At 37.3% G+C, this 23591-nt stretch overlaps 1 protein-coding gene across 1 annotated transcript in view; it reads left to right on the top strand.

Annotated features, from left to right (window-relative positions):
- The window catches only part of CCAR1 (cell division cycle and apoptosis regulator 1), a 53623-nt gene extending 32392 nt beyond the window's left edge, over positions 1–21231 (top strand). The window contains exons 16-25 of the mRNA XM_082855118.1: positions 378–563; positions 5657–5848; positions 8862–9101; positions 9491–9602; positions 16779–16861; positions 17274–17420; positions 18275–18395; positions 18624–18809; positions 19347–19552; positions 20885–21231. Of these exons, the coding sequence (XP_082711244.1) occupies positions 378–563; positions 5657–5848; positions 8862–9101; positions 9491–9602; positions 16779–16861; positions 17274–17420; positions 18275–18395; positions 18624–18809; positions 19347–19552; positions 20885–20944 (1533 nt within the window). The 3' untranslated portion in view covers positions 20945–21231. The remainder of the gene's footprint in view (positions 1–377; positions 564–5656; positions 5849–8861; positions 9102–9490; positions 9603–16778; positions 16862–17273; positions 17421–18274; positions 18396–18623; positions 18810–19346; positions 19553–20884) is intronic.
- Positions 21232–23591: the final 2360 nt, after the last annotated feature.

Raw genomic sequence — 23591 nt, 5'->3', positions numbered from 1 at the left:
GTACTGCTTTTTTTCCTTTGGTATTACCCTTTTATTGGATATTTAGATTCTTCACTTTTTTGGAGGAAGGGATTATGACAAGGAATGTATCCATATAAAAAGTTTCTTTCTTGTGTTTAGGTTATTTCCTTAGGGTAAATTCCCAGAAATTAGAATTTCTGGGTCAAAGAGCATTAACTTCTTCAAAGCATCTTAAAACATGTTGCAAATTATTTTCAAAAAATACTCTGTCAGTTTGCATTTTCACAACCTTTTTATGAGCTGTACAACTGTCCCTTTCACCAAAATTTAAAAAAAAACCATACAGAAGATCATTGCAGTTCCCTATTTCACTATCCTGTTTTCTTTTTCTGTGTTTTTATGGTGTGTATATTTAGGTAAATGATCTCCGAAAAGAATTAGAAAGTCGAGCTCTTAGTTCCAAAGGGTTAAAATCCCAGTTAATAGCCCGATTGACAAAACAGCTTAAAGTAGAAGAGCAAAAAGAAGAACAAAAGGAATTAGAGAAATCTGAGAAAGAAGAGGAAGAGGAGGATGATAGGAAATCTGAAGATGATAAAGAGGTATATACTCCTAAAAATACCCTGTACCCCTTTGTAAGCATTTTCTTCCCCCACCCCTTCAGCCGCTGGAAGCCACTGATGTGTTTTCCTGTAGTTTGCCTTTTCCAATATATCATGTAAATGGAATTACATAACCTTTTTAGTCTGACCTCTTTAACTTAGCATGACTCATTAGAGATTCACCCATTTTATTGTGTTTCTATAGTTTGTTCCTTTACATTTCTGAATAGTATTCATAGTATCAGCGTATCACAGTTTGTTTATTCATTCTCCACTTGAGACACAGTTGAGTGATTTCCAAGTCACGTATTTTATTCCTCCCTCTTAAAAATGAATAATAATGTTTTAGATATAAAAAATGAAATGAAATTTGGTGGACAAAGCCACGAAGTTCAGAGATGGAGTTCTAGTGAAGTGCTTCTGTGAGAATTGTGCTGCTTTAAAGCTGTGCGTTTGATTGCATTTCAGACCTTAAGACTCAGAGGCTGTTTATTCACTCCCATTTATGCCTCAGTCTTATGCCCAGAAGAGTAACTTATGGATGTTTTCTGAATTTGAAACATGGGGATAACAGAAGTGTGTTACAACACCAGTAATTGGATAAACTGACATTATGTGTTTCCCGATGGAATGCATTGTGAAGTATACGTCATTATTTATGAAGTATTCCTGCCGAAAATGTTTTACCTTAATCTAATTGTAAGAAAACATATAAATTTAGAATGTACGAAATTCTACAAAGCAGCTTGTCTGAACTTTCAAGAAATGTCCATGTAATGAAGGAAGAAAAATGGTTTAGATTACAGAAGGTTAACAAGACATGACAACTGAATGCACTGAGCAAAACTTGACTGGATCCCGGATAGAGGGGGAAAAAGCCATAAAGAGTATTTTTGGGGTAATTGGAGAAATTTGATTATGGATGTGATATTAGATAATGAGGAACTGTTAAATTTCTTGGATGTGATAATGATTTTGTAATTATGTAGGAAAATTACCTTGTTCTGAAGAGATGCATGATTTCTTATTTTACTATATAAGTTATATTTATTTTTATAGTGAAAATGTCTCAGAGTTGGCCACCAGGAGGCCTTTCAAGTTGTCTTCTGTGTTCTTGGAAATGTTGTTGTCATTTTCTGAGAACTTTCTTATTTTGCAGCACAATACAGTGTTTTAGTCTCACCGTGTACTATCCCTGCCCTATTACTGAAATCAGCCATTTCCCCAGCAAGTCCTGGTATCTTTTAGTGAAGGATGGTACATCATATTTACTACAATAAAGTCATAAGTTTGTACTAATATCTCCAATTCTACTCCAGCATCACAGAGTTCATTCTGGTTTTCTCTCTTTCCATGTATCTTAACTCCTTTCTCCAATAATGAGAAACATACCTTCTATTATACTTAATATATTTGCTTACTTTCTCAGTTGTCCATCACACTCCCTCTCCAATTTGAATATCCTCACTCTGATCTCATTCCCTGCCCTGTGCTTTCTCTGTATGGATACCCTCCTTGCTTCATTTGGGTTTCAATTCCTGGTAACTGGGCAGCTCATCTGCTCTGGGCCATTGTAGCACTCCTTCCTCACAGCCTCCATCCCCTGTATAGACACCTGCTTTGCTTGTAGGAATTGCTTTAGAACTGAATTGTTCAGGACAGGAAGAGCAGAAAAAGAAGGGAAAGAGTTGATTTTCACTTTTTGATGTTAGTGGCCTTTGGTGCTCAAATCCTAGATCCATTGATTTATTGGGGTTCAAAAATGGTGATATCATAATTCTTATTCTGTGTTCACCTATTCCCCTCATCTGCTGTTTGGTTACCCAGGTGGTACAGGTTTGCCTTTTGGTAAATTCATATAGAAGAAGGCAGGATCAATACTTGATTCTTCTCTTTCTTTCTTTTTAAAATACAGAATATTAGGACTTCCTTGGTGGTCCAGTGGTTAAGACTCTGTGCTTCCACTGCAGGGGGCATGGGTTCAATCCCTGGTTGGGGAACTAAGATCCCACATACCACATGGTGCGGCCAAAAAATATTTGTGTGTGTGTGTGTGTGTGTGTGTGTGTGTGTGTGTGTGTGTGCTGCTAAATCAAGCACTATTTTTGTTTGTTTGTTTATCCAGCTTTCATGAAAATGCATTGATTCCCTGCCATCTTCAGGTGGTTACCTGTTTGTTTTTATTTTATTTCTTTTTTTTGGTTGTGTTGGGTCTTCGTTGCTGCTTGAGGGCCTTCTCTAGTTGCAGTGAGCAGGGGCTACTCTTATTGCGGTGCGCGGGCCTCTCATTGCGGTGGCTTCTCTTGTTGCGGAGCACGGGCTCTAGGTGCACAGGCTTCAGTAGTTGTGGCACACGGGCTTGGTAGCTGTGGCTCGTGGGCTCTAGAGTGCAGGCTCAGTAGTTGTGGCACACGGGCTTAGTTGCTCCGCGGCATGTGAGATCTTCCTGGAACAGGGCTGTAACCCATGTCCCCTGCATTGGCAGGTGGATTCTTACCCACTGTGCTACCAGGGAAGTCCAGTAATCGTTTTTTTGGGTTTTTTTTACATCTTTATTGGAATATAATTGCTTTACAATGGTGTGCTAGTTTCTGCTTTATAACAAAGTGAATCATTTATACATATACATATGTTCCCATATCTCTTCCCTCTTGCGTCTCCTTCCCTCCCACAGTAATAGTTTTTTATTTGTTTTGTTCCCTTGCTTTTGTTTTCTTTAAGGAATTCTGATGTCTTGTATTGACCTTTTTTGCTTCCTCAACATTGGTCACTTTTTCTTGAATACTTTTCATTTCTTTTTGATTTTTTTTTTTTTTTTTTTTTTTTTGCGGTACGCGGGCCTCTCACTGTTGTGGCCTCTCCCGTTGCGGAGCACAGGCTCTGGACGCGCAGGCTCAGCAGCCATGGCTCACGGGCCCAGCCGCTCCGCGGCATGTGGGATCTTCCCGGACCGGGGCACGAACCCGTGTCCCCTGCATCGGCAGGCGGACTCTCAACCACTGCGCCACCAGGGAAGCCCTCTTTTTGATTTTTAAGATTTCCACACTACCTTCTGTTCTTTTAAGGCATTATCTCTTGAGTTTATTTTCTTTTTTATTCCTTCTAGTTTATTTTTAAATTTCTGAAACTATCTTTTCTGATTGTTCCCTAAATTCTGTCACCTCATTTTCTTTTTGTTTTTTTTAGATATGGACCCTTTTTTTTTTTTTAATGTATATATTTATTTATTTATGGCTGCATTGGGTCTTCGTTGCTGCGCACGGGCTTTCTCTAGTTGCGGCGAGCGGGGGCTTGTTGTGGAGCACAGGCTCTAGGCGTGCGGGCTCAGTAGTTGTGGCTCGCAGACTCTAGAGTGCAGGCTCAGTAGTTGTGGCGTACGGGCTTAGTTGCTCCGCGGCATGTGGGATCTTCCCGGACCAGGGCTCGAACCCGTGTCCCCTGCATTGGCAGGCGGATTCTTAACCACTGCACCACCAGGGAAGCCCTGGACCATTTTTAAAGTCTTTATTGAATTTATTATAATATTGCTTCTGTTTTTTTGTTTTTTTTTTTTTTGATGTTTTGGTTTTTTGGCTGCAAGGCATGTGGGATCTTAGCTCCCTGACCAGGCAACAAATCTGAACTCCCTGCATTGGAAGGCAAAGTCATAACCACTGGACCACCAGGGAAGTCCCTGTCACCTCATTTTCTACTTCTAAAATTCTTATTCATGTTGTTCTTTCATATCTTGTAACATTTTCTTTTCCTTTTTTTAATATTTATTTGGTTGTGTCAGTTCTTAATTGTGGCAGGCAGGCTCCTTAGTTGCGGCTCGCCGGCTCCTTAGTTGTGGCATGTGAACTCTTAGTTGTGGCCTGCATGTGGGATCTAGTTCCCTTACCACGGATCAAATGCAGGCCCCCTTCATTGGGAGCACAGGGTCTTAACCACTTTGCCACCAGGGAAGTCCCTGTAACATTTTCTTAATGTCTTTTAGCACACTTTAAAATAGTAAGTTAAGATTTTTATCTGCCTTTTGGCCATGGCTTTCTGGCCCACTTTCATTGTCTGCCAGAGATGTGATTCTGCTCCTTGTTCTTTTTTTTTTCTAATAATAACTTTGGGATTTGACCTCAGTACTTTTCTACTGCTTGTGTTTATGTGAATGTAGTTTGCCTAAAGTTTATTAGGAGATTGCTTCAGATAGCTTTTCTAACTTCACAGAGCCCTGTGTTCTGTTATTTTCTTGTTCTGTCAAAAAATATGGTGGCTTGCTGAGATTTCGATCTTTATTGCCCTCTATCACTTTTTATCTGGACCTTCTCCTCCCTTGTCTCTGTTGTTCCTGTCCGGCTCACTATTGATTTTGTTCTCAGAAATTTCTCCTCGTTGTGGGGCCCTGTGCTGGAAGGATGCCCTGGTAAATCAGCTTTGCAAGTTCATAGGTAGGGCTAGAATGTCTGGGCCCTTTTAGATCTTAACACTGACCCCTTGTATACCCTTACTCACCTATTCCTATTTTTAGCTGCTATTCTTAAATTTACCTGCTGTGCTTTCCATTGCCTGATTATTTTATGGTTTTCCTGTTCTTGGATCCAACAGGCAACCTCGTTGCTTCCTTCTGCTTCCCCACACACACAGATGTCAGTAACACATAGATGTTGGGGTCTGCTCACTTGTATATTGGGGTTTGTGGGGATACCTTATCACCTCGTTTTGTTGTGCATATACATGGATTTTGGTTTTGGTATCTAGATTATTCTGTCTCTTTTTAAATGTGAGGATTCAGGTAGACCCACAAACTATGTTACCACCACTGTTTTCCCAGAATCTCCTGATTTATATGATGTTAATATAGGTTTGTCAGGTTTTTTCCTCTTTAGAAGGCAATTTCTTATGCTGGGAAATTGAAAAGAAAGAGAATTAGGAGCCATAAAAGCTGCTGTCCTCTTTATTAAATTTGAACTTTGCTCCCTTCTTAGCCCTTAAGGTTGGTATTATCATCGTAAGGAGTCATAGAAATTTGCCCTTTTTCTTTACATATGGTATACATTTGGTATGTATACATACTGTACATGCAGGTTTAACCATTACTTAAAATTTCAAATATGTAGGAAGAAGAAAGAAAACGTCAAGAGGAACTAGAACGCCAGCGTCGGGAAAGAAGATATATTTTGCCTGATGAGCCAGCCATTGTTGTACATCCAAACTGGGCTGCAAAAAGTGGCAAGTTTGATTGTAGCATCATGTCTTTGAGTGTTCTTTTGGACTACAGATTAGAGGATAATAAAGAACATTCATTTGAGGTATTGTTTTAAGTTTGAATTGGGATCCAAATAAAGTTCACACGTTGGTTAATATAGCTCTTAAATCTCTTTTGAGTGCCTCTTTCACTGTTTTTGTATTTTCCTTACAGTGTATTTTTTGGGGAAAGAACAACCAGATGATGTTCGCTACAGACTCACTTTTGCTTATTGCATTCCTGTGATATGGTTTAAATGTTCTTCTGGCCTCTCTATTTCCCATAAATTGATATTTGGACCTAAAGTCTCAATCCGGTTCAGGTTCAATTATTTTTTTTCCCAAGACTACATCACAGGTAGTGGTGTAGTGGTGTGTTCTTTTATCAGGATATTGGGAGACATACGATACAATAATCTCTAATTGCTTCTCTTGGGAATGTGGTAGCACTTTATTATTTACTCTAGAATTAAAATACCATTTAGTGGGATTGAAACTTTTACTTGTGATTGATTTAGGTATAAGATAAAATAATTGATGTTTATATTTTCAACATGAATCTGTTTCTTTGTACCATTACTTTAGAATAGCTTTACAACAAACAGTTCATGTCATTTTTCAAAACAGTTGAAATGCACTTTCATCCCTAAGTAAGTGATTGCTTCATTCTTTAAACAAAACAATGTAAAATATCCCCAAATATCAGTTTTGTAAATAGCCTGTACAAAATTATAATTGTGTTCAATTATTGTATCTTATCAACATGTCTCACATTGTGTTATTTGATAAATTATATTGTAAAAATCAATCATACCTACTTGACCCAGGAGGCATTGGTAAGATAAAAATGAAGTGCTTAGACTAGAGACATTTGCAAACAAATACAGAGGACTACTGAGGCAATTAATAAACATGAAATTCATGTTTATTGGTCTTGGAATAAACTATGTTACAATATTAACATATTTATATTTTTTGAAACATTGATAATTCCGGTAAGCCAGTGACCTTAAACATTATATACAATGTGATTTTATTTTTATTACCAATTGCCATAAATTTAACTCTTAACAGTGCCTATCATGTAGTAATCATTCAAGAAGTAAATAAATGAAAAAAAATAGTCTTTGGTATTACTGCTTAAAAAGTATATACTGTATACCTAACGGATGCTGTAAGAGGATGCCAAATTAATGCTGTTCGGTGGAAACAAGGTGATTTAGGAACAGCCCTCTGCTAGCAGAATGATCCTTTATTTTTCTTCCTCTCCACCTAACATACCCCCTTGGTTAGTTTCCTTTTAATCTATCATTAGAATGTAAGTCATTTTGGTATATGAATTTAGAAGAAATTATTACTAAGAAAAACCGTATATCAATAATAAATAAATTTTTGACTGATTTAATTTTAATGCTAGGTGTATCTTTGTCTTTCACTGCTTGTAGATGAAAAGAGATGTAGAATTAATACTTATCTTCTAGTTACTTCTCTAGGTTTCTTCCAAGCTAACACGTTTTAATTGCTTTTTTGTTTGTTTGTTTTTTGATTATTTATTTATTTTTGGCTGCATTGGGTTTTCATTGGTGCACATGGGCTTTCTCTAGTTGTGGCGAGCGGGGGCTTCTCTTGTTGCAGAGCACAGGCTCTAGGCGCACGGGCTTCAGTAGTTGTGGCACGTGAGCTCAGTAGTTGTGGCTTGCGGGCTCTAGAGCGCAGGCTCAGTAGTTGTGGTGCACAGGCTTGGTTGCTCCGCGGCATGTGGGATCTTTCCGGACCTGGGATCAAACCCTTGTCCCCTGCATTGGCAGGTGGATTCTTAACCACTGCACCACCAAGGAAGTCCCTTAATTGCTTTTTATTTGAGTAATAGAGATAGAAAAGTCTAAGAAAAATATGTGACTCTTGCTATTTACTTACACAAATGGAGATTTTATTTAATTTTTACATTAATGATTAAGAGAAAAGAATTCTCAACATCTTAATGGTCATTTTACTGATAATAGATTTCTTTTTATTTAAAATGTATAAGGATGGCATGAATGAAAGAAAAATAGATTGTAAGATCAATTATAGTTTTAATACATTGTATATTTCTTTCTGATCAGGAAAATAGTCTGATTGAAGTGTTTTACCAATTATACTGAACACATTGCCCAAAATTACATATTTTAGAACTGTTGTAACTATTTCAAGTTCTAGACCCTTTTAATCTGTTGAATGCAATTTCCTTAGATATATTTACATAGGGAATTCCCTGGCAGTCCAGTGGTTAGGACTCAGTGCTTTCACTGCCTGGGTCCAGGTTCAATCCCTGGTCGGGGAGTTAAGATATCCTACAAACCATGCGGCATGGCCAAAAGAAAGAAAGAAAAAAAGATATATTTACATAGGATATTTAGTATATAATTTTAGGTTCATGAATATATTAAAGCTAATTATCCCTGGATCCTTGCATAGTAATAATGCTTACTCCCTACTCAAGAGTTTGATTTGGTTTCCCCTGCGTGGAATGCTCTTCTGGGTATCTATTTAATGGCTCATTCCCCTTGCTGCCCTCACATCACTTTTCAAACGTCACTTGATCAAAAAGGCCATCTCTGGCTACACTCCCTTGTTACTCTCTGTGCTCTTATCCTGCTTGTTTTTCTTATAATTCAATGTTGATTTGATTATTCCACACTTTGTCCCACTAGATTGTTAGCTTATGAGAGTTGGGATTTTTATCTGCTTTCTTCACTGCTGTATCCCCAGTGCCAAGAACAGTCCCTGGTACATAGTAGGCATTTCATAAAAACTTGTTGAGTACACCTCATGATAAATGTATATGATAAAGTAATGCAGTTATTATTTTTTGTAATATTTGGCCCAGAGTATACCAAACATAGTATTTATATCTTCAGGAGAGTTTTTGAGGATTTTGAGGCTACTCAGCATCATTGACATCAATTATTATAATTTTATTGTTACTGCACATTAATTGTCAGATGTGACAGATTATCATTTGATAAATTACTGATTTGCTGGATTTGTTCAATATTTCTATTAAAGTTGGCTGGGTTACTGTTTGTCTTTTTATAGGTTTCATTATTTGCAGAGCTTTTCAATGAAATGCTTCAAAGAGATTTTGGCGTCAGAATATACAAATCATTATTGTCTCTTCCTGAGAAAGAGGATAAAAAAGAAAAGGAAAAGAAAAGCAAAAAAGATGAGAGAAAAGATAAAAAAGAAGAAAGAGATGATGAAACTGAGGAGCCAAAACCCAAAAGGAGAAAATCAGGCGATGATAAAGATAAAAAAGAAGATAGAGATGAAAGGAAGGTCTGTAAATATTTCCAGGACCAGCAACCGGGTTTAGTTTCTAATTAGTCTTCTGGAGTGTAACACATAACAATGAATTCCATCAGAATAGTAAAATGTAAAGGCCAAACTAAAAACTTTTAGTGTATTATTAGAAATTTAAGTCTTTGAATTAAGCCTATATAAGCATCTATAACTAGTTTTCTGGTACTTTATTCTTTAAGGTATATAGCATGATGGTTTGATTTATGTACATTGTGAATGGTAGTTTATTCTTAAAGTATATTATTGTTACAAGATATTTATAATGTGATACTATTTCAAGTAAATTTAGTCAATTTAATGTTTTTCTTTTAGTCATTTGATGTTTGGTGAGATCTTGCTTAATTTTAAGACATTTTAAATTACAGAAAGAAGATAAAAGAAAAGATGATTCTAAAGATGATGATGAAACTGAAGAAGATAATAATCAAGATGAATATGATCCAATGGAAGCAGAAGAAGCTGAGGATGAAGAAGATGGTATGATTCCAATTTATTTTCCCTTAGGATGAAAAATACAATTTTTGTTTGGGGACTTTGTATCACTGAAATCTATAATTATTTTTTAGACTAGAAACAGTAAAATATTCTCTAGTGAAAATATGTTAAGTATTGTTTTACTAATTTTTAGGTGAGAGGATTGTTTTAAGAAATGTTATTTTTAACTGTCATATGTTCCATATATAATTAATGGTAACTCAACTTGAGGGAAAAAAAATTTCCCAAACATGGTGTTAAAATGTGTCATGAAAAGGTATAATAGTCTTCCTTGTTTCATAGAATATAATCTTCTTCAGAAAACTAATTAATTATGAAGACTGTCATACAAGCAAAAGAGTACATATAGCATATAGAGTTTAAAGACTAATAATAATAAGCACCTGTATACCTATCACCCATGTTTTAAATAACAAACTTACCAGTAGTAATGATATTCAAAATACTTTACAAGTCATAGATGCCAGCCCTAAAGTACTTATGGAGTACCACTGAGTACCTGTCAGTTTCCATGTAGATTTGGGACTTCTTTTATTATTATTTATTTATTTATTTATGGCTGTGTTGGGTCTTCATTTGTGTACGTGTGCTTTCTCTAGTTGCGGCGAGCCGGGGCCACTCTTCATCGCGGTGCGCGGGCCTCTCACTGTCGCAGCCTCTCTTGTTGTGGAGCACAAGTTCCAGATGTGCAGGCTCAGTAGTTGTGGCTCACGGGCCTAGTTGCTCCGTGGCATGTGGGATCCTCCCAGACCAGGGCTCGAACCCGTGTTTCCTGCATTGGCAGGCAGATTCTCAACCACTGTGCCACTAGGGAAGCCCAGGGACTTTTTAACAAAAAAATTTTTTTTTTTTTGCGGTACACGGGCCTCTCACTGCTGTGGCCTCTCCTGCTGCGGAGCACAGGCTCCAGACGCGCAGACTCAGCGGCCATGGCTCACGGGCCCAGCCGCTCTGTGGCATGCAGGATCTTCCCAGACCGGGGCACGAACCTGTGTCCCCTGCATCGGCAGGCGGACTCTCAACCACTGTGCCACCAGGGAACCCCCCCCAAATTTTTTTTTGAGGTGACAAAATCATAAGAGTTTTTTTGTTTTGGTAGTACATATCTTTGAGGATTATTACTACTTAAGGTGTTTTTGGTTTGCCTCTACATTTTTTCTTTCTACGGCAGCATTTTATTTTTCTTCTAATTGATGAAAATATTCAGACATAAAAGAAGTTGAGAGAATAGTGCATTGAATACCCTATATCCCACAGTTGATTCAGTAGTTAATATTTTATCTTATTTGTGTTGTCTGTGTGTTTGCATGTGTATGTTTCTGATCCATTTGAAAGTAGGAATTCAACTTGCCTAAGAAAATACATTCTCTTAATCACAATTCCATAATCACCCCTAAGAAAATTAACAATAATGTCATACACCATCTATTGATGCCATCTAATGTGTAGTCTTAATTGTTCTAATAATTCAGTAGCAGTGATATAATATGCATATATCAGTATTTATTTTATCTTCATTACCTGCTCTGCTCAATGAAGATTAGCCCTTTTTTCGGTTTTTTTGGCTGTGTTGGTTCTTCGTTGCTGCGCGTGGGCTTTCTCTAGTTGCGGTGAGAGGGGCTACTCTTCATTGTGGTGCACGGGCTTCTCATTGTGGTGGCTTCCCACTTTGTGGAGCGCGGGCTCTAGGCACGTGGGCTTCAGTAGTTGCAGCACGTGGGCTCAGTAGTTGTGGCTCGAGGGCTCTAGAGCACAGGCTCAGTAGTTGTGACACACTGGCTTAGCTGCTCTGAGGCATGTGGGATCTTCCCGGACCAGGGCTCAAACCCATCTCCCCACGTTGGCAGGAGGATTCTTAACTGCAGCACCACCAGGGAAGTACCAAGATTAGCCTTTTTTACAGTCCCATTTTCTCTCCCCCATCCTCCCAGTATTGTTTTATCACTGCTTTTGTTAAATCACTGAACAGTGTTCTCATTATTTTATGTCAGAATGTCCTAGCTCTCATCTCTTAGTTGTCTTCTTTATTCCTTTTCTACCACATAACTCCCTTGGTGGTGGTCTCTTCCATTCTCCCAACTTTAAGTACAATCTGCATGTACTGACAGTTCTCAAATTTATATCTCAAGTCAGACTTCTCTTATTCTTCTATATCAGCTGCCTGTTTGTCATCTCCACTTAAGTTATCTGACATTTCAAGATAAACATGTCTAAAACTGAACTCCTGCTTTTCCTTTTCACCATAAAGAAAACAAACAAAAAAATCCTCTACCTTCTGCCTTCCCCACCTCTTTTGATGGCAATCCCATCCTTAGAGTTGTTCAAGCTAAAATCTAGGAGTCATCCTTGACTCTCTCTCTCTCTCTCTCTCTCTCTCTTTCTCTTTTTGTCACATTCCATTTCCAGTCTATCAGGAGGTCATATTGCCTCTATCTTCAAAATATAACCAGAATCAGACCATTTCTCAGCAGCGTCACTGATCTAACCTTAATCCAACCCATGTTGTTTCTTGGCTGGATTATTTTAATAGCCCCTTATACTGGTTTCCCTGCCTATCCCCTTCCTCTAAAGTCTCTTTTCAGTACAGTTGCCAGAATAACCTTTGTATAATTTAAGTTATTTATTTGTTCAGATTCTTACAGTTGTTCTCCATTTCACTTTATGAAAAAAGCCACAGTGTTTACAATGACCTGTAAGACCCTACCATATCAAGTCTTTAATTTTGTCTCTTACAACTCTTTGCACTTGTTCATTGCACCTCAGTCACTGGGACCTCCTTGAACCCATTATATATGTTCCTGTGTTAAGACCTTTGCATTGGCAGTTCCTTCTGCCTGCACACTCTCCTAGAGACCCACCTTGCTGACTCCCTCAACACCTTCAGTCTCTGTTCAGCTATCGCTTTCTCAGGGAGGTCTACTCTGCACCCTATTTAAAATTGCAGTCTCCTCCCCACCCCCACCAAAGTACACATTCCTGATGCCTCCTTATCCCCTTCTACTTATAGCACTTATAACCTAGTCTACTCTACTGTTTACTTAGTTTACTTACTGTCTGTCTTCTTTCCACTTGAATATAAGCTCTTAATAAGAAAGAGATTTTTCTTTATTTTCTTTGCTGATATATATTGGAAGTTCCTAGAACAACCTAAATATCCAAATAGGCTCTAAATAGATATTTGTTGAACTAATACCATAAACTGCAAAGCCAAGTAGGGTGGTATGATTATAGTTTTGGGTTTTTTTTTGGTTTCCTTGGTATTTCTAATTGATGCTTGCTTATGTTATCATTTTTCCCCATACTTTGCATCTCATTATCCAATCAAGTTTCCAGAAGACCACTTTTTTCCTCATGGAAAAATAGAATTTGTGGTTAAAAAAATATATATATATATTTGTGTGTGTGTGTATATATAGTGCCAGTTAATGTCTAAAATGGTGTTGAATCTTCTTAGTAATCAGAGGAGCAAAATAACAGTGAGGGTCTAATTTTTACCTGTCAAATTGATGAAACTTAAGTTTCTAATAAAAGGTAACATCAGTTTAACAGGGGTAAAGAGAAGATTACTTTCACTCTTGGGGTGAGTTTAAATTGTTGCACCTTCTCTGGACAGAAGTTTGGAAATGTTAATTAACCATATCCTTTCAAATACCAACACGAATATTTATTTCATAATTATTTATAAAACAAAAAACTAAAATCAGTCTTAATATTCAACAATAGGGAATTATTTAAATGCATTTTGACGTAGACATGCAATTAAATTCTGTGCAGTCATTGAAAAAGAAGTTAGAGGATAGTGATGCGGAAAAAGATTACCAAATGGTTTTTATAGACATAGACAGCATGTTCCAGGATGAGCAAGGATTACTTGGATTGTTTTTTCAGCCGTGCTGTGCGGCATGTGGGATCTTAGTTCCTCGACCAGGGATGGAACCCGTGCCCCCTGCACTGGGAGCGTGGAATCTTAACTACTGGACCACCAGGGAAGTCCCTGCATTTTTTAAAAAATACTTTAAAAATATAGGTTTCAGGGGAGATGATTTTAAAAGTGACACCTTTCAAGTTAAATACTCAAAATAAGCTGGGTCATGTCTGTAAAATGTGAATAAATGAAAGGAGAGGTTTCTTAATCATTTCTTAACTGAGGAATCTGAGGCTCTTAGCACTAAATCAATTTACCCATGATAATAAAACTATAAAGCAGCTGAACCACTCTGTACTGTAGTTTATATATATATATGAAATAGTTAGGTTCCAAGGACATATTATCTCTCTTTCTTTAAAACAGTTTATTTCTGTTGCAATACATATCACAAACTCACCCATTTTAAGTTTATATAATTTAGTTTAATAATTTAACAATTTAATAATTCCTAGTAACTTCATAGAATTGTGAAACCATCACTACAATCCAGTTTTAGAACATTTGTCTATTTCCTTTTTTTAATAACAACTTGAGATATAATTCACATATCAACCAGTTCACCCATTTAAAAGTATACAGCTCAGTTTCTTTTGTTTTTTTGTTTTAATATGTATTTGGGTGGTACGCCGGTCTTAGGTGTGGCACGTGGGGTCTTCGTTGCCGCATGCAGGATCTTTTAGTGCAGCATGCAGGATCTTTTTAGTTGCAGCTTGAGAACTCCTAGTTGCGGCATGTGGGATCTAGTTCCCTAACCAGGGATTGAACCCAAGCCCCCTGTATCAGGAGCATGGAGTCTTAGCCACTGAACCACCAGGGAAGTCCCAACTCACTGGTTTTTAATATATCCATCCATCACCACAGTCAATTTTAGAACATTTTCATTTCCACAAAAAGAAATCCTGTACTCATTAGCAGTCAGTCCCATTTCCCCCCCATCTCCTCAGCCCTAGGCAAGCACTAGTCAGCTTTCCATCTCTATAGATATTCTGGACATTTCATATATATAAATAGAATCATGCAGTATGCAATCTTTTGTGACTGGCTTCTTTTCACTTAGCATAATGTTATCAAGGTTCATGTGTGTTTTATCATGTATATTCTATTTAATATAAAGTTTTCTCTATATTGTTACTATTCGCGTACAACTTCTCACCTAAAGCAGTCTTTCCCAGAGTGTTCCAAAATATTAACAGGTATTAAGGTTAATAAAGTATACTGGGGTCAAATAAATTTGGGAAACTTGGGCTAAGCAAAGGTCTGCATGTTTTACTACAGAATTTCTTAGCTGCTTATGTATGTTGTGGATGTTCAAGAAGGGAATATAGGGCTTCCCTGGTGGCGCAGTGGTTGAGAGTCTGCCTGCTGATGCAGGGGACACGGGTTCGTGCCCCGGTCCGGGAAGATCCCACATGCCATGGAGTGGCTAGGCCCGTGAGCCATGGCCGCTGAGCCTGCGCGTCCGGAGCCTGTGCTCCGCAATGGGAGAGGCCACAACAGTGGGAGGCCCGCGTACCACAAAAAAAAAAAAAGAAGAAGAAGGGAATATAGTGTGAAATATTATAAATTTATGCTGTGTAATATTTCAAGGGCTAATTAACTCCTAGTGTTTACTGTATCTCCTATTTTATCAAGAAACCCTTTGTTACTTCGGGCTTTCTGATGGAGATCCATTTGAGAGAGCCAGAAGCCTCTAGAAACAAAATTTCTCTTAAAATTGTTGACAGATCATTAAATATCGACAAAAAAGCTGTTTAGTTGTATATAATTCATGAAAGGATGATGTATTAGTTCACTAGGGCTACCATGAAAGGTACTTCAAACTGTTTAGCTCAAACAATAGAAATTTACTGTCTTCACAGTTCTGAAGGCCAAGTCTGAGATGAAGGAGTTAGCAGGGTTGGTTTCTTCTGAGGGCTGGGAGGAAGGGTCTGTTCCAAGCAGCTCTCCTCAGCTCTTGTAGATGGCCATCTTTTCCCTGTATTGTCACATCATCTTCTATCTGCATGTGTCTGTCTAAATTTCCCCTTTCTGTTAAGACAGCAGTCATTGTATTAGAGCTCACTCTAATAACCTCATTTTAACTTGATTATCTCTGTATAGATAGACCCTTTCTCCAAATAAGGCAACATTCTGAACTACTAGGGGCTTAGGACCTCAGCTTTGGAACTTTAGGGGATAACAGTTGAACCCGTAACAGATTTATTCTTCATTATTAGTTGAATAACAAGCTGTTAATGGTGCTTGACCTGAGGGTGATGGCTGAGGTCTTCAGGAACTGGGTAGCTTATGGATAGGTAAGAGAAAGGAGTTTACTTTTTGTCAGTTTTCTGTTTATTTATTAAGAATAATTTATCGAATTTCCTATCTTTTTTTAAAATTTATTTTATTTATTTTTGGCTGCGCTGGGTCTTCGTTGCTGTGCACGGACTTTCTCTAGTTGCGGCGAGCAGGGGCTACTCTTTGCGGTGCGCGGGCTTCTCATTGCAGTGGCTTCTCGTTGCAGAGCACGCGCTCTAGGCGTGTGGGCTTCAGTAGTTGTGGCACGTGAGCTCAGTGGTTGTGGCATGTGGGCTCCAGAGCGCAGGCTCGGTAGTTGTGGCACATGGGCTTAGTTGCTCCGTGGCATGTGGGATCTTCCTGGACCAGGGCTCGAACTCGTGTCCCCTGCATTGGCAGGCAGATTCTGAACCGCTGTGCCACCAGGGAAGCCCAAATTTCCTATCTTTTATCAAAGGACACATACATTAGTGTCAGCAAATCTGGGTATTAATACTGTTAGGTCTTCTTTATTAAGAACATTTCAATTCTCATATGTAGTTTTATTTTGCAGTAATCCATCTGCAGTTAGTTTTACTATATTGGCTGTTTTTCCTTTTATCTTGTAGTAAATATTCTCTGCCCTGTTTTGTTTAAATTTATGTTTCAGTTTTTTGTATAAAATTCATTCATGTTTGGGAACTAATTCCCCCAAATATTTATTGAATTGAGTCCTTGTATTTGAATCAGTAAAGTCCATTTTTTTCTTCCCTGTAGTTTCTTTATAAATTTCTTCCTGTTCTTATTCTTTATAATTTTCTTATAAAATCCAAACTGTTTTTAGTCGTATAATATTTCTTTGTTATTTTATCTTTTGAAAACTGATCAGTAATAGAAAAGTATTTTCAATCTGTACAGTAGTTGAAATTTTATCTATTAATGAGTCTTTTGCTGCTGTTGTATTTATTTTATAGATCGGGATGAGGAAGAAATAAACAAACGAGATGACAAAAGAGATATTAACAGATACTGCAAGGAGAGGCCCTCTAAAGATAAGGTATGTATTAAATACGGAAGTATGTTTGACATACATTATTATGTTTAATGTGTACAACACAGTGATGTGACATTTCTGTATAATACTGTATTTTTTATAATATGATAATTTCCATTTCTTACATAATCCAGACTTATTATTAAACATAACTAAGTGATGAACTTTATTGATCCTTGTATATCTATATATTACCACTCATCAGAATTTAGTCGGTTGTATTTTGGTATTTGTGGTTTTGTCAGATAATCAGTATGTCTTACTTCTTTCTTCTCTATACATAAATCAGATCAATTCATTTTAGCTAAGATGAGGTAAAGATGTTTGCAGATTTTTGGTATTATATGGACACAGTCTAATTTTCTCACTTATCAGGGGTAAAAATTATGTACTGTATCTTCTGCATTTTCTTTAGGAAAAAGAAAAGACTCAGATGATCACAATTAACAGAGATCTGTTAATGGCATTTGTTTATTTTGATCAAAGCCATTGTGGTTACCTTCTTGAAAAGGATTTGGAAGAAATACTTTATACTCTTGGACTGCATCTTTCTCGGGCTCAGGTAATCTATCTCGTGAATATTTAAAATTAAAAGCATGTTTAAGTAACTTTGTCTTTTTAGTACCTTTGACTTTTTGAAATATAAAAGCAATACAGGGACTTCCCTGGTGGTCCAGTGGCTAAGACTCTGTGCTCCCAATGCAGGGGGCCCGGGTTCGATCCCTGGTCAGGGAACTAGATCCCACATGCCACAACTAAGACCCGGTGATGCAAAATAAATAAATAAATTTTTAAAAAAAAGCAATACAGGCTTATAGTAATACAGTTAAGCAATACTGAAATAAATAAAGTAAAAGAAGTTAAAAGTCTCTTCCTCTAGTTCCACTCCTTTGGCCTAATATATAAACTTCTAGATCCTTTTGTAAGCAACTCATATGTGTATATATATGATAGTTCCAGTTTTATAAACAACACATGAAATCATTCTAAACATACTGATGGACAACTTTTTTTCATTTAATAATATATCATGGGCATTCTACCATGAAAATGGAAACCCATTTTGTTCTTTTTATTACTGCCTAGTATTCCATGGTATAGATGTGCCTTTATTGCCTTAACTAGTCCCAGTTGCTAAATGGCTTTCATTTTTTAGAATTACAAGCTATGCTTTAATAAACGTGTTTGTACGTATACTTTATGTATTGACGTTTTTATCAGTTAGACTTTTTTTTAACAATTTTTTTCAAGTGATAATTTGATTTTAGGTTTATAGAGGAGACAGTTAAAAGTGTAAGTGCTCTAATTGAGTGGTAGTGGATACCTGAGATGCCATTGATGTTTATCATATGTGAAAATTAGAACACTGATGTTCAAGGAGAATCAAAAACTTATTTTCATCTTTTTAAATAACAGGTAAAGAAGCTTCTTAATAAAGTAGTACTCCGTGAATCTTGCTTTTACCGAAAATTAACGGACACCTCAAAAGATGAAGAAAATCATGAAGAATCTGAAGCATTGCAGGAAGATATGCTAGGTTTGAGTATATTATTTTAAGATCATGCCATTTTATAACCATATTATTAATTAAAGAAGAAAATAACGTAATAAAATATGGTATCTTTTAGGGACTTCCCTGGTGGTCCAGTGGTTAAGACTCCGTGCTTCCCCTGCAGGAGGCACGGGTTCAATCCCTGGTCAGGGAACTAAGATCCCACATGCTGTGTGGCGTGGCCAAAAGAATATGGTATCTTTTATATTATAGGAAACAGATTGTTACTTCCAACACCGATAGTAAAACAGGAATCAAAGGATATGGAAGAAAACGTTGGCCTTATTGTGTATAATGGTGCAATGGTTGATGTAGGAAGCCTCTTGCAAAAATTGGAAAAGAGTGAAAAAGTACGAGCTGAAGTGGAACAGAAGCTGCAGTTACTAGAAGAAAAGACAGGTAAGGAAAAGCATTGGAGATGAGGTACTTTTAACACTCTATTGGGATATATATGTGTACACACGTATATACATACCTATACTTGTGCATATCCATACCTTGTTTTAGTCTAGACACATAATGTAAGTTTACTTTTCACCATTTCTGTTAAAGGTTATAAAATTGCTTAGCTTTATAAGAATTAATCTTAGATCTTCATGTGCATTCTCAAGTTCGATTGTTGTTCTGTTGCATCCTTTTAATCCTCCCCTAGTTCCACTTAGTCTTCATTAGTTTCTGCTACTTTCTCTAGTCTGTACAATTATCTTAAAATGGAACTTGGATTTAGAAGTAATACTCTAGGTAAAACTTAATTTAAATGAAATGAGTTATTACAGTGTGTTTTATAACTATTAAAATTGACACTTGTGGCCAGTTTAAAGAATTATATACACTTTTTATTCTCCTAGCTTAAGTATTTTTAACCTCAGAGTTAAATTGGAAATTTTAAAGGGTAAGATGGTGAATTTGGTTTTGTTTTGTTTTGTTTTTTGACAGATGAAGATGAAAAAACCATATTAAATTTGGAGAATTCCAACAAAAACCTCTCTGGTGAACTCAGAGAAGTTAAAAAGGACCTTAGTCAGTTACAAGAAAACTTAAAGATTTCAGAAAACATGAATTTGCAATTTGAAAACCAGCTGAATAAGACAATCAGAAACTTATCCACAGTAATGGATGAGATCCACACTGTTCTTAAGAAGGTTAGCTGTTTTGTACCTTCAACATTTTCATAGTTTATTCCTTTTCTAAAAAGTCTATTTCTGGCAAATTTAATATTATTAAGCTCTTAGTGGCTTTTCTAACAGAAAATAGTGGTAGCATTCTGTCCTTCATTAGATTAGTCAAAAGCAATTCCCCAAAGATGGTATTTTCCTAGAACTTACTTCAGATGTCAACATGATTTATTTGTCCAGACTTTTTTTTTTAATCTATTTTTGGCTGCATTGGGTCTTCATTCCTGCGTGTGGGCTTTCTCTAGTTGTGGCGAGTGGGGGCTACTCTTCATTGTAGTGTGGTGGCTTCTCTTATTGCGGAGCATGGGCCCTATGCGTGCAGGGTTCAGTAGTTGCAGCATGCGGGGTTCAGTAGTTGCAGCACGCAGGCTCAGTAGTTGCAGCATGCAGGCCCTACAGCACATGGACTTCAGTAGTTGTGCACGGGCTAAGATGCTCTGCGGCATGTGGGATCTTCCCAGACCGGGTATCAAACCTGTGTCCTCTGCATTAGCAGGCAGATTCCTAACCACTACGCAACCAGGGAAATCCTGGTGTGCAGACTTCTTAAAAAGCAAGTTTCACTTGCATTTCTTTTAGAATCAGAGGTTGAGTTTGGACTTGAGGAAGAAAAGCCATTCACTTTTTGTGTGTGTGTGTGTGTGTGGTACACGGGCCTCTCACTGTTGTGGCCTCTCCTGTTGCGGAGCACAGGCTCCGGACACGCAGGCTCAGTGGCCATGGCTCATGGGCCCAGCCGCTCGGCGGCATGTGGGATCTTCCTGGACCGGGGCACGAACCCGTGTCCCCTGTATTGGCAGGCAGACTCTCAACCACTGCGCCACCAGGGAAGCCCCATTCACTTCTTTTTTAAACCCATTTATTGGGCAGAGTTGAGAAACTTTTTGACACTATCAAAATTAATTTATTAGTACTCTTTGTCTCAAAAATATCTAGTAACTCAGTGCCCTTGTAAACTAACTTCAGTAATTGAGAGACCTTCCACCTCCTGGGTCTCACTCAGAGAACAAGAAGAAGAAAAAGAAAAACTACAGTGCAAGGAATATACTGCTGTTAGTAATATAGTCCTAAGAACCTCTAATTTCTTAGGATTTAGATGGCTTTCTCAAATACTAGAAGTCATTCTGCACAGAATTGAGAGATTTCTTTCCTACTCTCCCCTTCCCCCCACCCGGTTCAATTTTCCATAGATGGTGAAATGGGCTATCTGCAGTATCTCTGTTTAGTAATGATTATTATTTTTAAAGTTACATTTAAGAGAATTTAATAAAATATACTTTTCCTTTGTGTATTTTATAGGATAATGTGAAGAATGAAGATAAAGATCAGAAATCCAAGGAGAATGGTGCAAGTGTATGATACAATACATGTAGTGATGAAGAATGCTGATAAGTAATGTAATATATAAAATCATGATACAAGAATGTTTGAAAGTGATGCATGTTTGAATTTAGTAGTATAAATATCTGTTAGTTCAAATGATGTATAAAGTTTTATGAATGTGAGAGTCTTTGCTTTTGAAAATTGCTTGTAATTCCTGGCATCCAAATTATTAAACACTCCTTGAGTGAAATAATTTTGCATTGCAAAATGTTTTAGGATGAACTTTGTTATAGTTTTAACCCCAATAAAGTTCATCAGTTTAATTGACGGTAGTGTTCAATTACAAATCTCTTTTATTAAAAACCTAGACAGTTGTAATTTTATTTATAGAATTATCATTACTAGGGTTTTTTTTTGTTTTTTTTGTTTTTTTTTTGCTGTACGCGGGCCCGTCACTGTTGTGGCCTCTCCCGTTGTGGAGCACAGGCTCCGGACGCGCAGGCTCAGTGGCCATGGCTCACGGGCATGTGGGATCTTCCCGCACCGGGGCACGAACCCGTGTCCCCTGCATCGGCAGGCGGACTCTCAACCGCTGCGCCCCCAGGGAAGCCCTCATTACTAGTTTTTTAAAAAAAATTTAGCCTTTTAAAATTTCAGTACGGGGCTTCCCTGGTGGTGCAGTGGTTAAGAATCCGCCTGCCAATGCTGGAGAGACAGGTTTGAGCCCTGGTCCGGGAAGATCCCACAGGCCGCAGAGCAACTAAGCCCATGTGCCACAACTACTGAGCCTGCACTCTAGAGCCTGCGAGCCAGAATTACTGAAGCCCGCATGCCTAGAGCCCATGCTGGGCAACAAGAGAAGCCACCACAATGAGAAGCCCACGCACCACAACGAAGAATAGCCCCCCGCTCAACGCAACTAGAGAAAGCCCGCGGGCAGCAACGAAGATGCAATGCAGCCAAAAATAAATTTAAAAAAAAAATTTCAGTATGAATCATAAAATAGGATTCTGCTTAAAATTTGCAAGTTTTTTGGACCACACTTTTTTTTGTTACTTGTCCTAAAATCCTCTCCAATTTTCAGTCTCTAAAAACATTTATTAAAAATTTAACTCATCTAAACGACAGTACATCAAAAACTAAGAAAATAATTGTTAATTGCCATTGTTATTATATATGTTAGGCTTTACATAAAACACATAGTTTTGATGTTAATGTTAACTGCTTTCAATTAACTGTTCTAGTTTCCCAGAATAGCACCTATATTACTTTTAATTTTGAGGTGTTTTTTTTTTTTAATGCAGTATATATCAAATGTACGGTCTAGTACCAAGCCAGTAGATGTCAGTATGATGCCTTAAGTTAAGCCTTCCTTAATTAAAAAGTTTGTTTTATTAGTCTGTGTATTTCCTTCAGAATTTTAGATACATAATAGTTTATTAACTTGAGTGAAAAGGTAGGAAATGTGACATACTCTAAAGCAGTAGTTCTCAACAGGGGGTGCATTAGCCCCCAGAAGACGTTTAGCAGTGCCTGGAGACATCTGTACCCTTCCCACCAAGGTGAATGCCACTGGCATTAGGTGGTCGAGGCCAAGGACTTGGCTGAATCACCTGCTTTGCATGGGACGGCCCCCCGCAACAAAGGGTTGCCTAGCCCCATAAGTCAGTAGTGCTCCGCTGGAAAAACTCTGGTCTAAAGGAGTACAGGGTTAAAAATGACATGTCTTTGAGATAACACTAGTGGAAGCTGAATTGCATCTGTAGCAAATATCAGGTTTTCTGTATGTAAATAACCCTCCCTGGAACGTTTCACTGTCAGAGAATTATATAGTATATTAGGGTTTTTATATTTTATTTTGCTAGAATAATGATTTGGTGTTCCAAACGGGTTAATATGAGAATGTAAGTGCCCTGTTACATGTATCTTAAGCTGAATGGAATCCACGTAGCTCTTACTAAGAAATAGATTAAAATACTTAAAATTCTTTCAAACCAGTTTTTTTTCTTTTTACCTTAAGTTGCTCTTTCTGATTGTAATGGTTTGTTGAACTTCTCTGAGGTTGAATTACTGATTGACCCATAATTATACAGTTACTGTATAAATGTTTCTCTATCTTTTAGGTAAGATAAATCATTATAGGGTAGTTAGAAAGTTTTTTTCTCCGAGGAAAATCCTGGAGATAATCTTTTAACTAAAAGACAGTGAAGAATATAGTTCTTTAATACAGTATGATTTTTGAATGAGAAAAATCATTATAAAGTCTACCTGTCAGACTTATTTTTCCGAGAGATAGTTAAATGAGAATAATATTGGGAGAATGGAGAAAAAATATAAATCTTTCCATTATATTATTACTTAGAGGTAAATTAGAAGTGGAAAATGAGATGAGTAAGCTAGGGGGGAAAAAACTACATATAGAATAATTGGTTTTAGTGAAAATGAGGTAAAGAGAACCTGTTTTTGTCTTTCTATAAACTGTTTTGGATTTTCATTCAGAAGTAAACATGCGGTCTGTTCTTATATTTTATCAGCTGACATTGACCAAACCAAAAAAAACTTAATCAGATAACAAAGTAGGTCTATGATAACATTTAATTTTGTTTTCCCATTTTTTTAATGTTCTGGATGCCTGTTTTTGTATTTCTAATACTCATTTAAGTCATTTTAAGACAATGAAATT

This window comes from Leucopleurus acutus (assembly GCF_964270905.1).
Source record: "Leucopleurus acutus genome assembly, chromosome: 14".
NCBI lineage: Eukaryota > Metazoa > Chordata > Mammalia > Artiodactyla > Delphinidae > Leucopleurus > Leucopleurus acutus.
The sequence above is the reverse complement of the archived record's forward strand: the minus strand, read 5'-3'. Positions and strand labels throughout refer to the sequence as shown.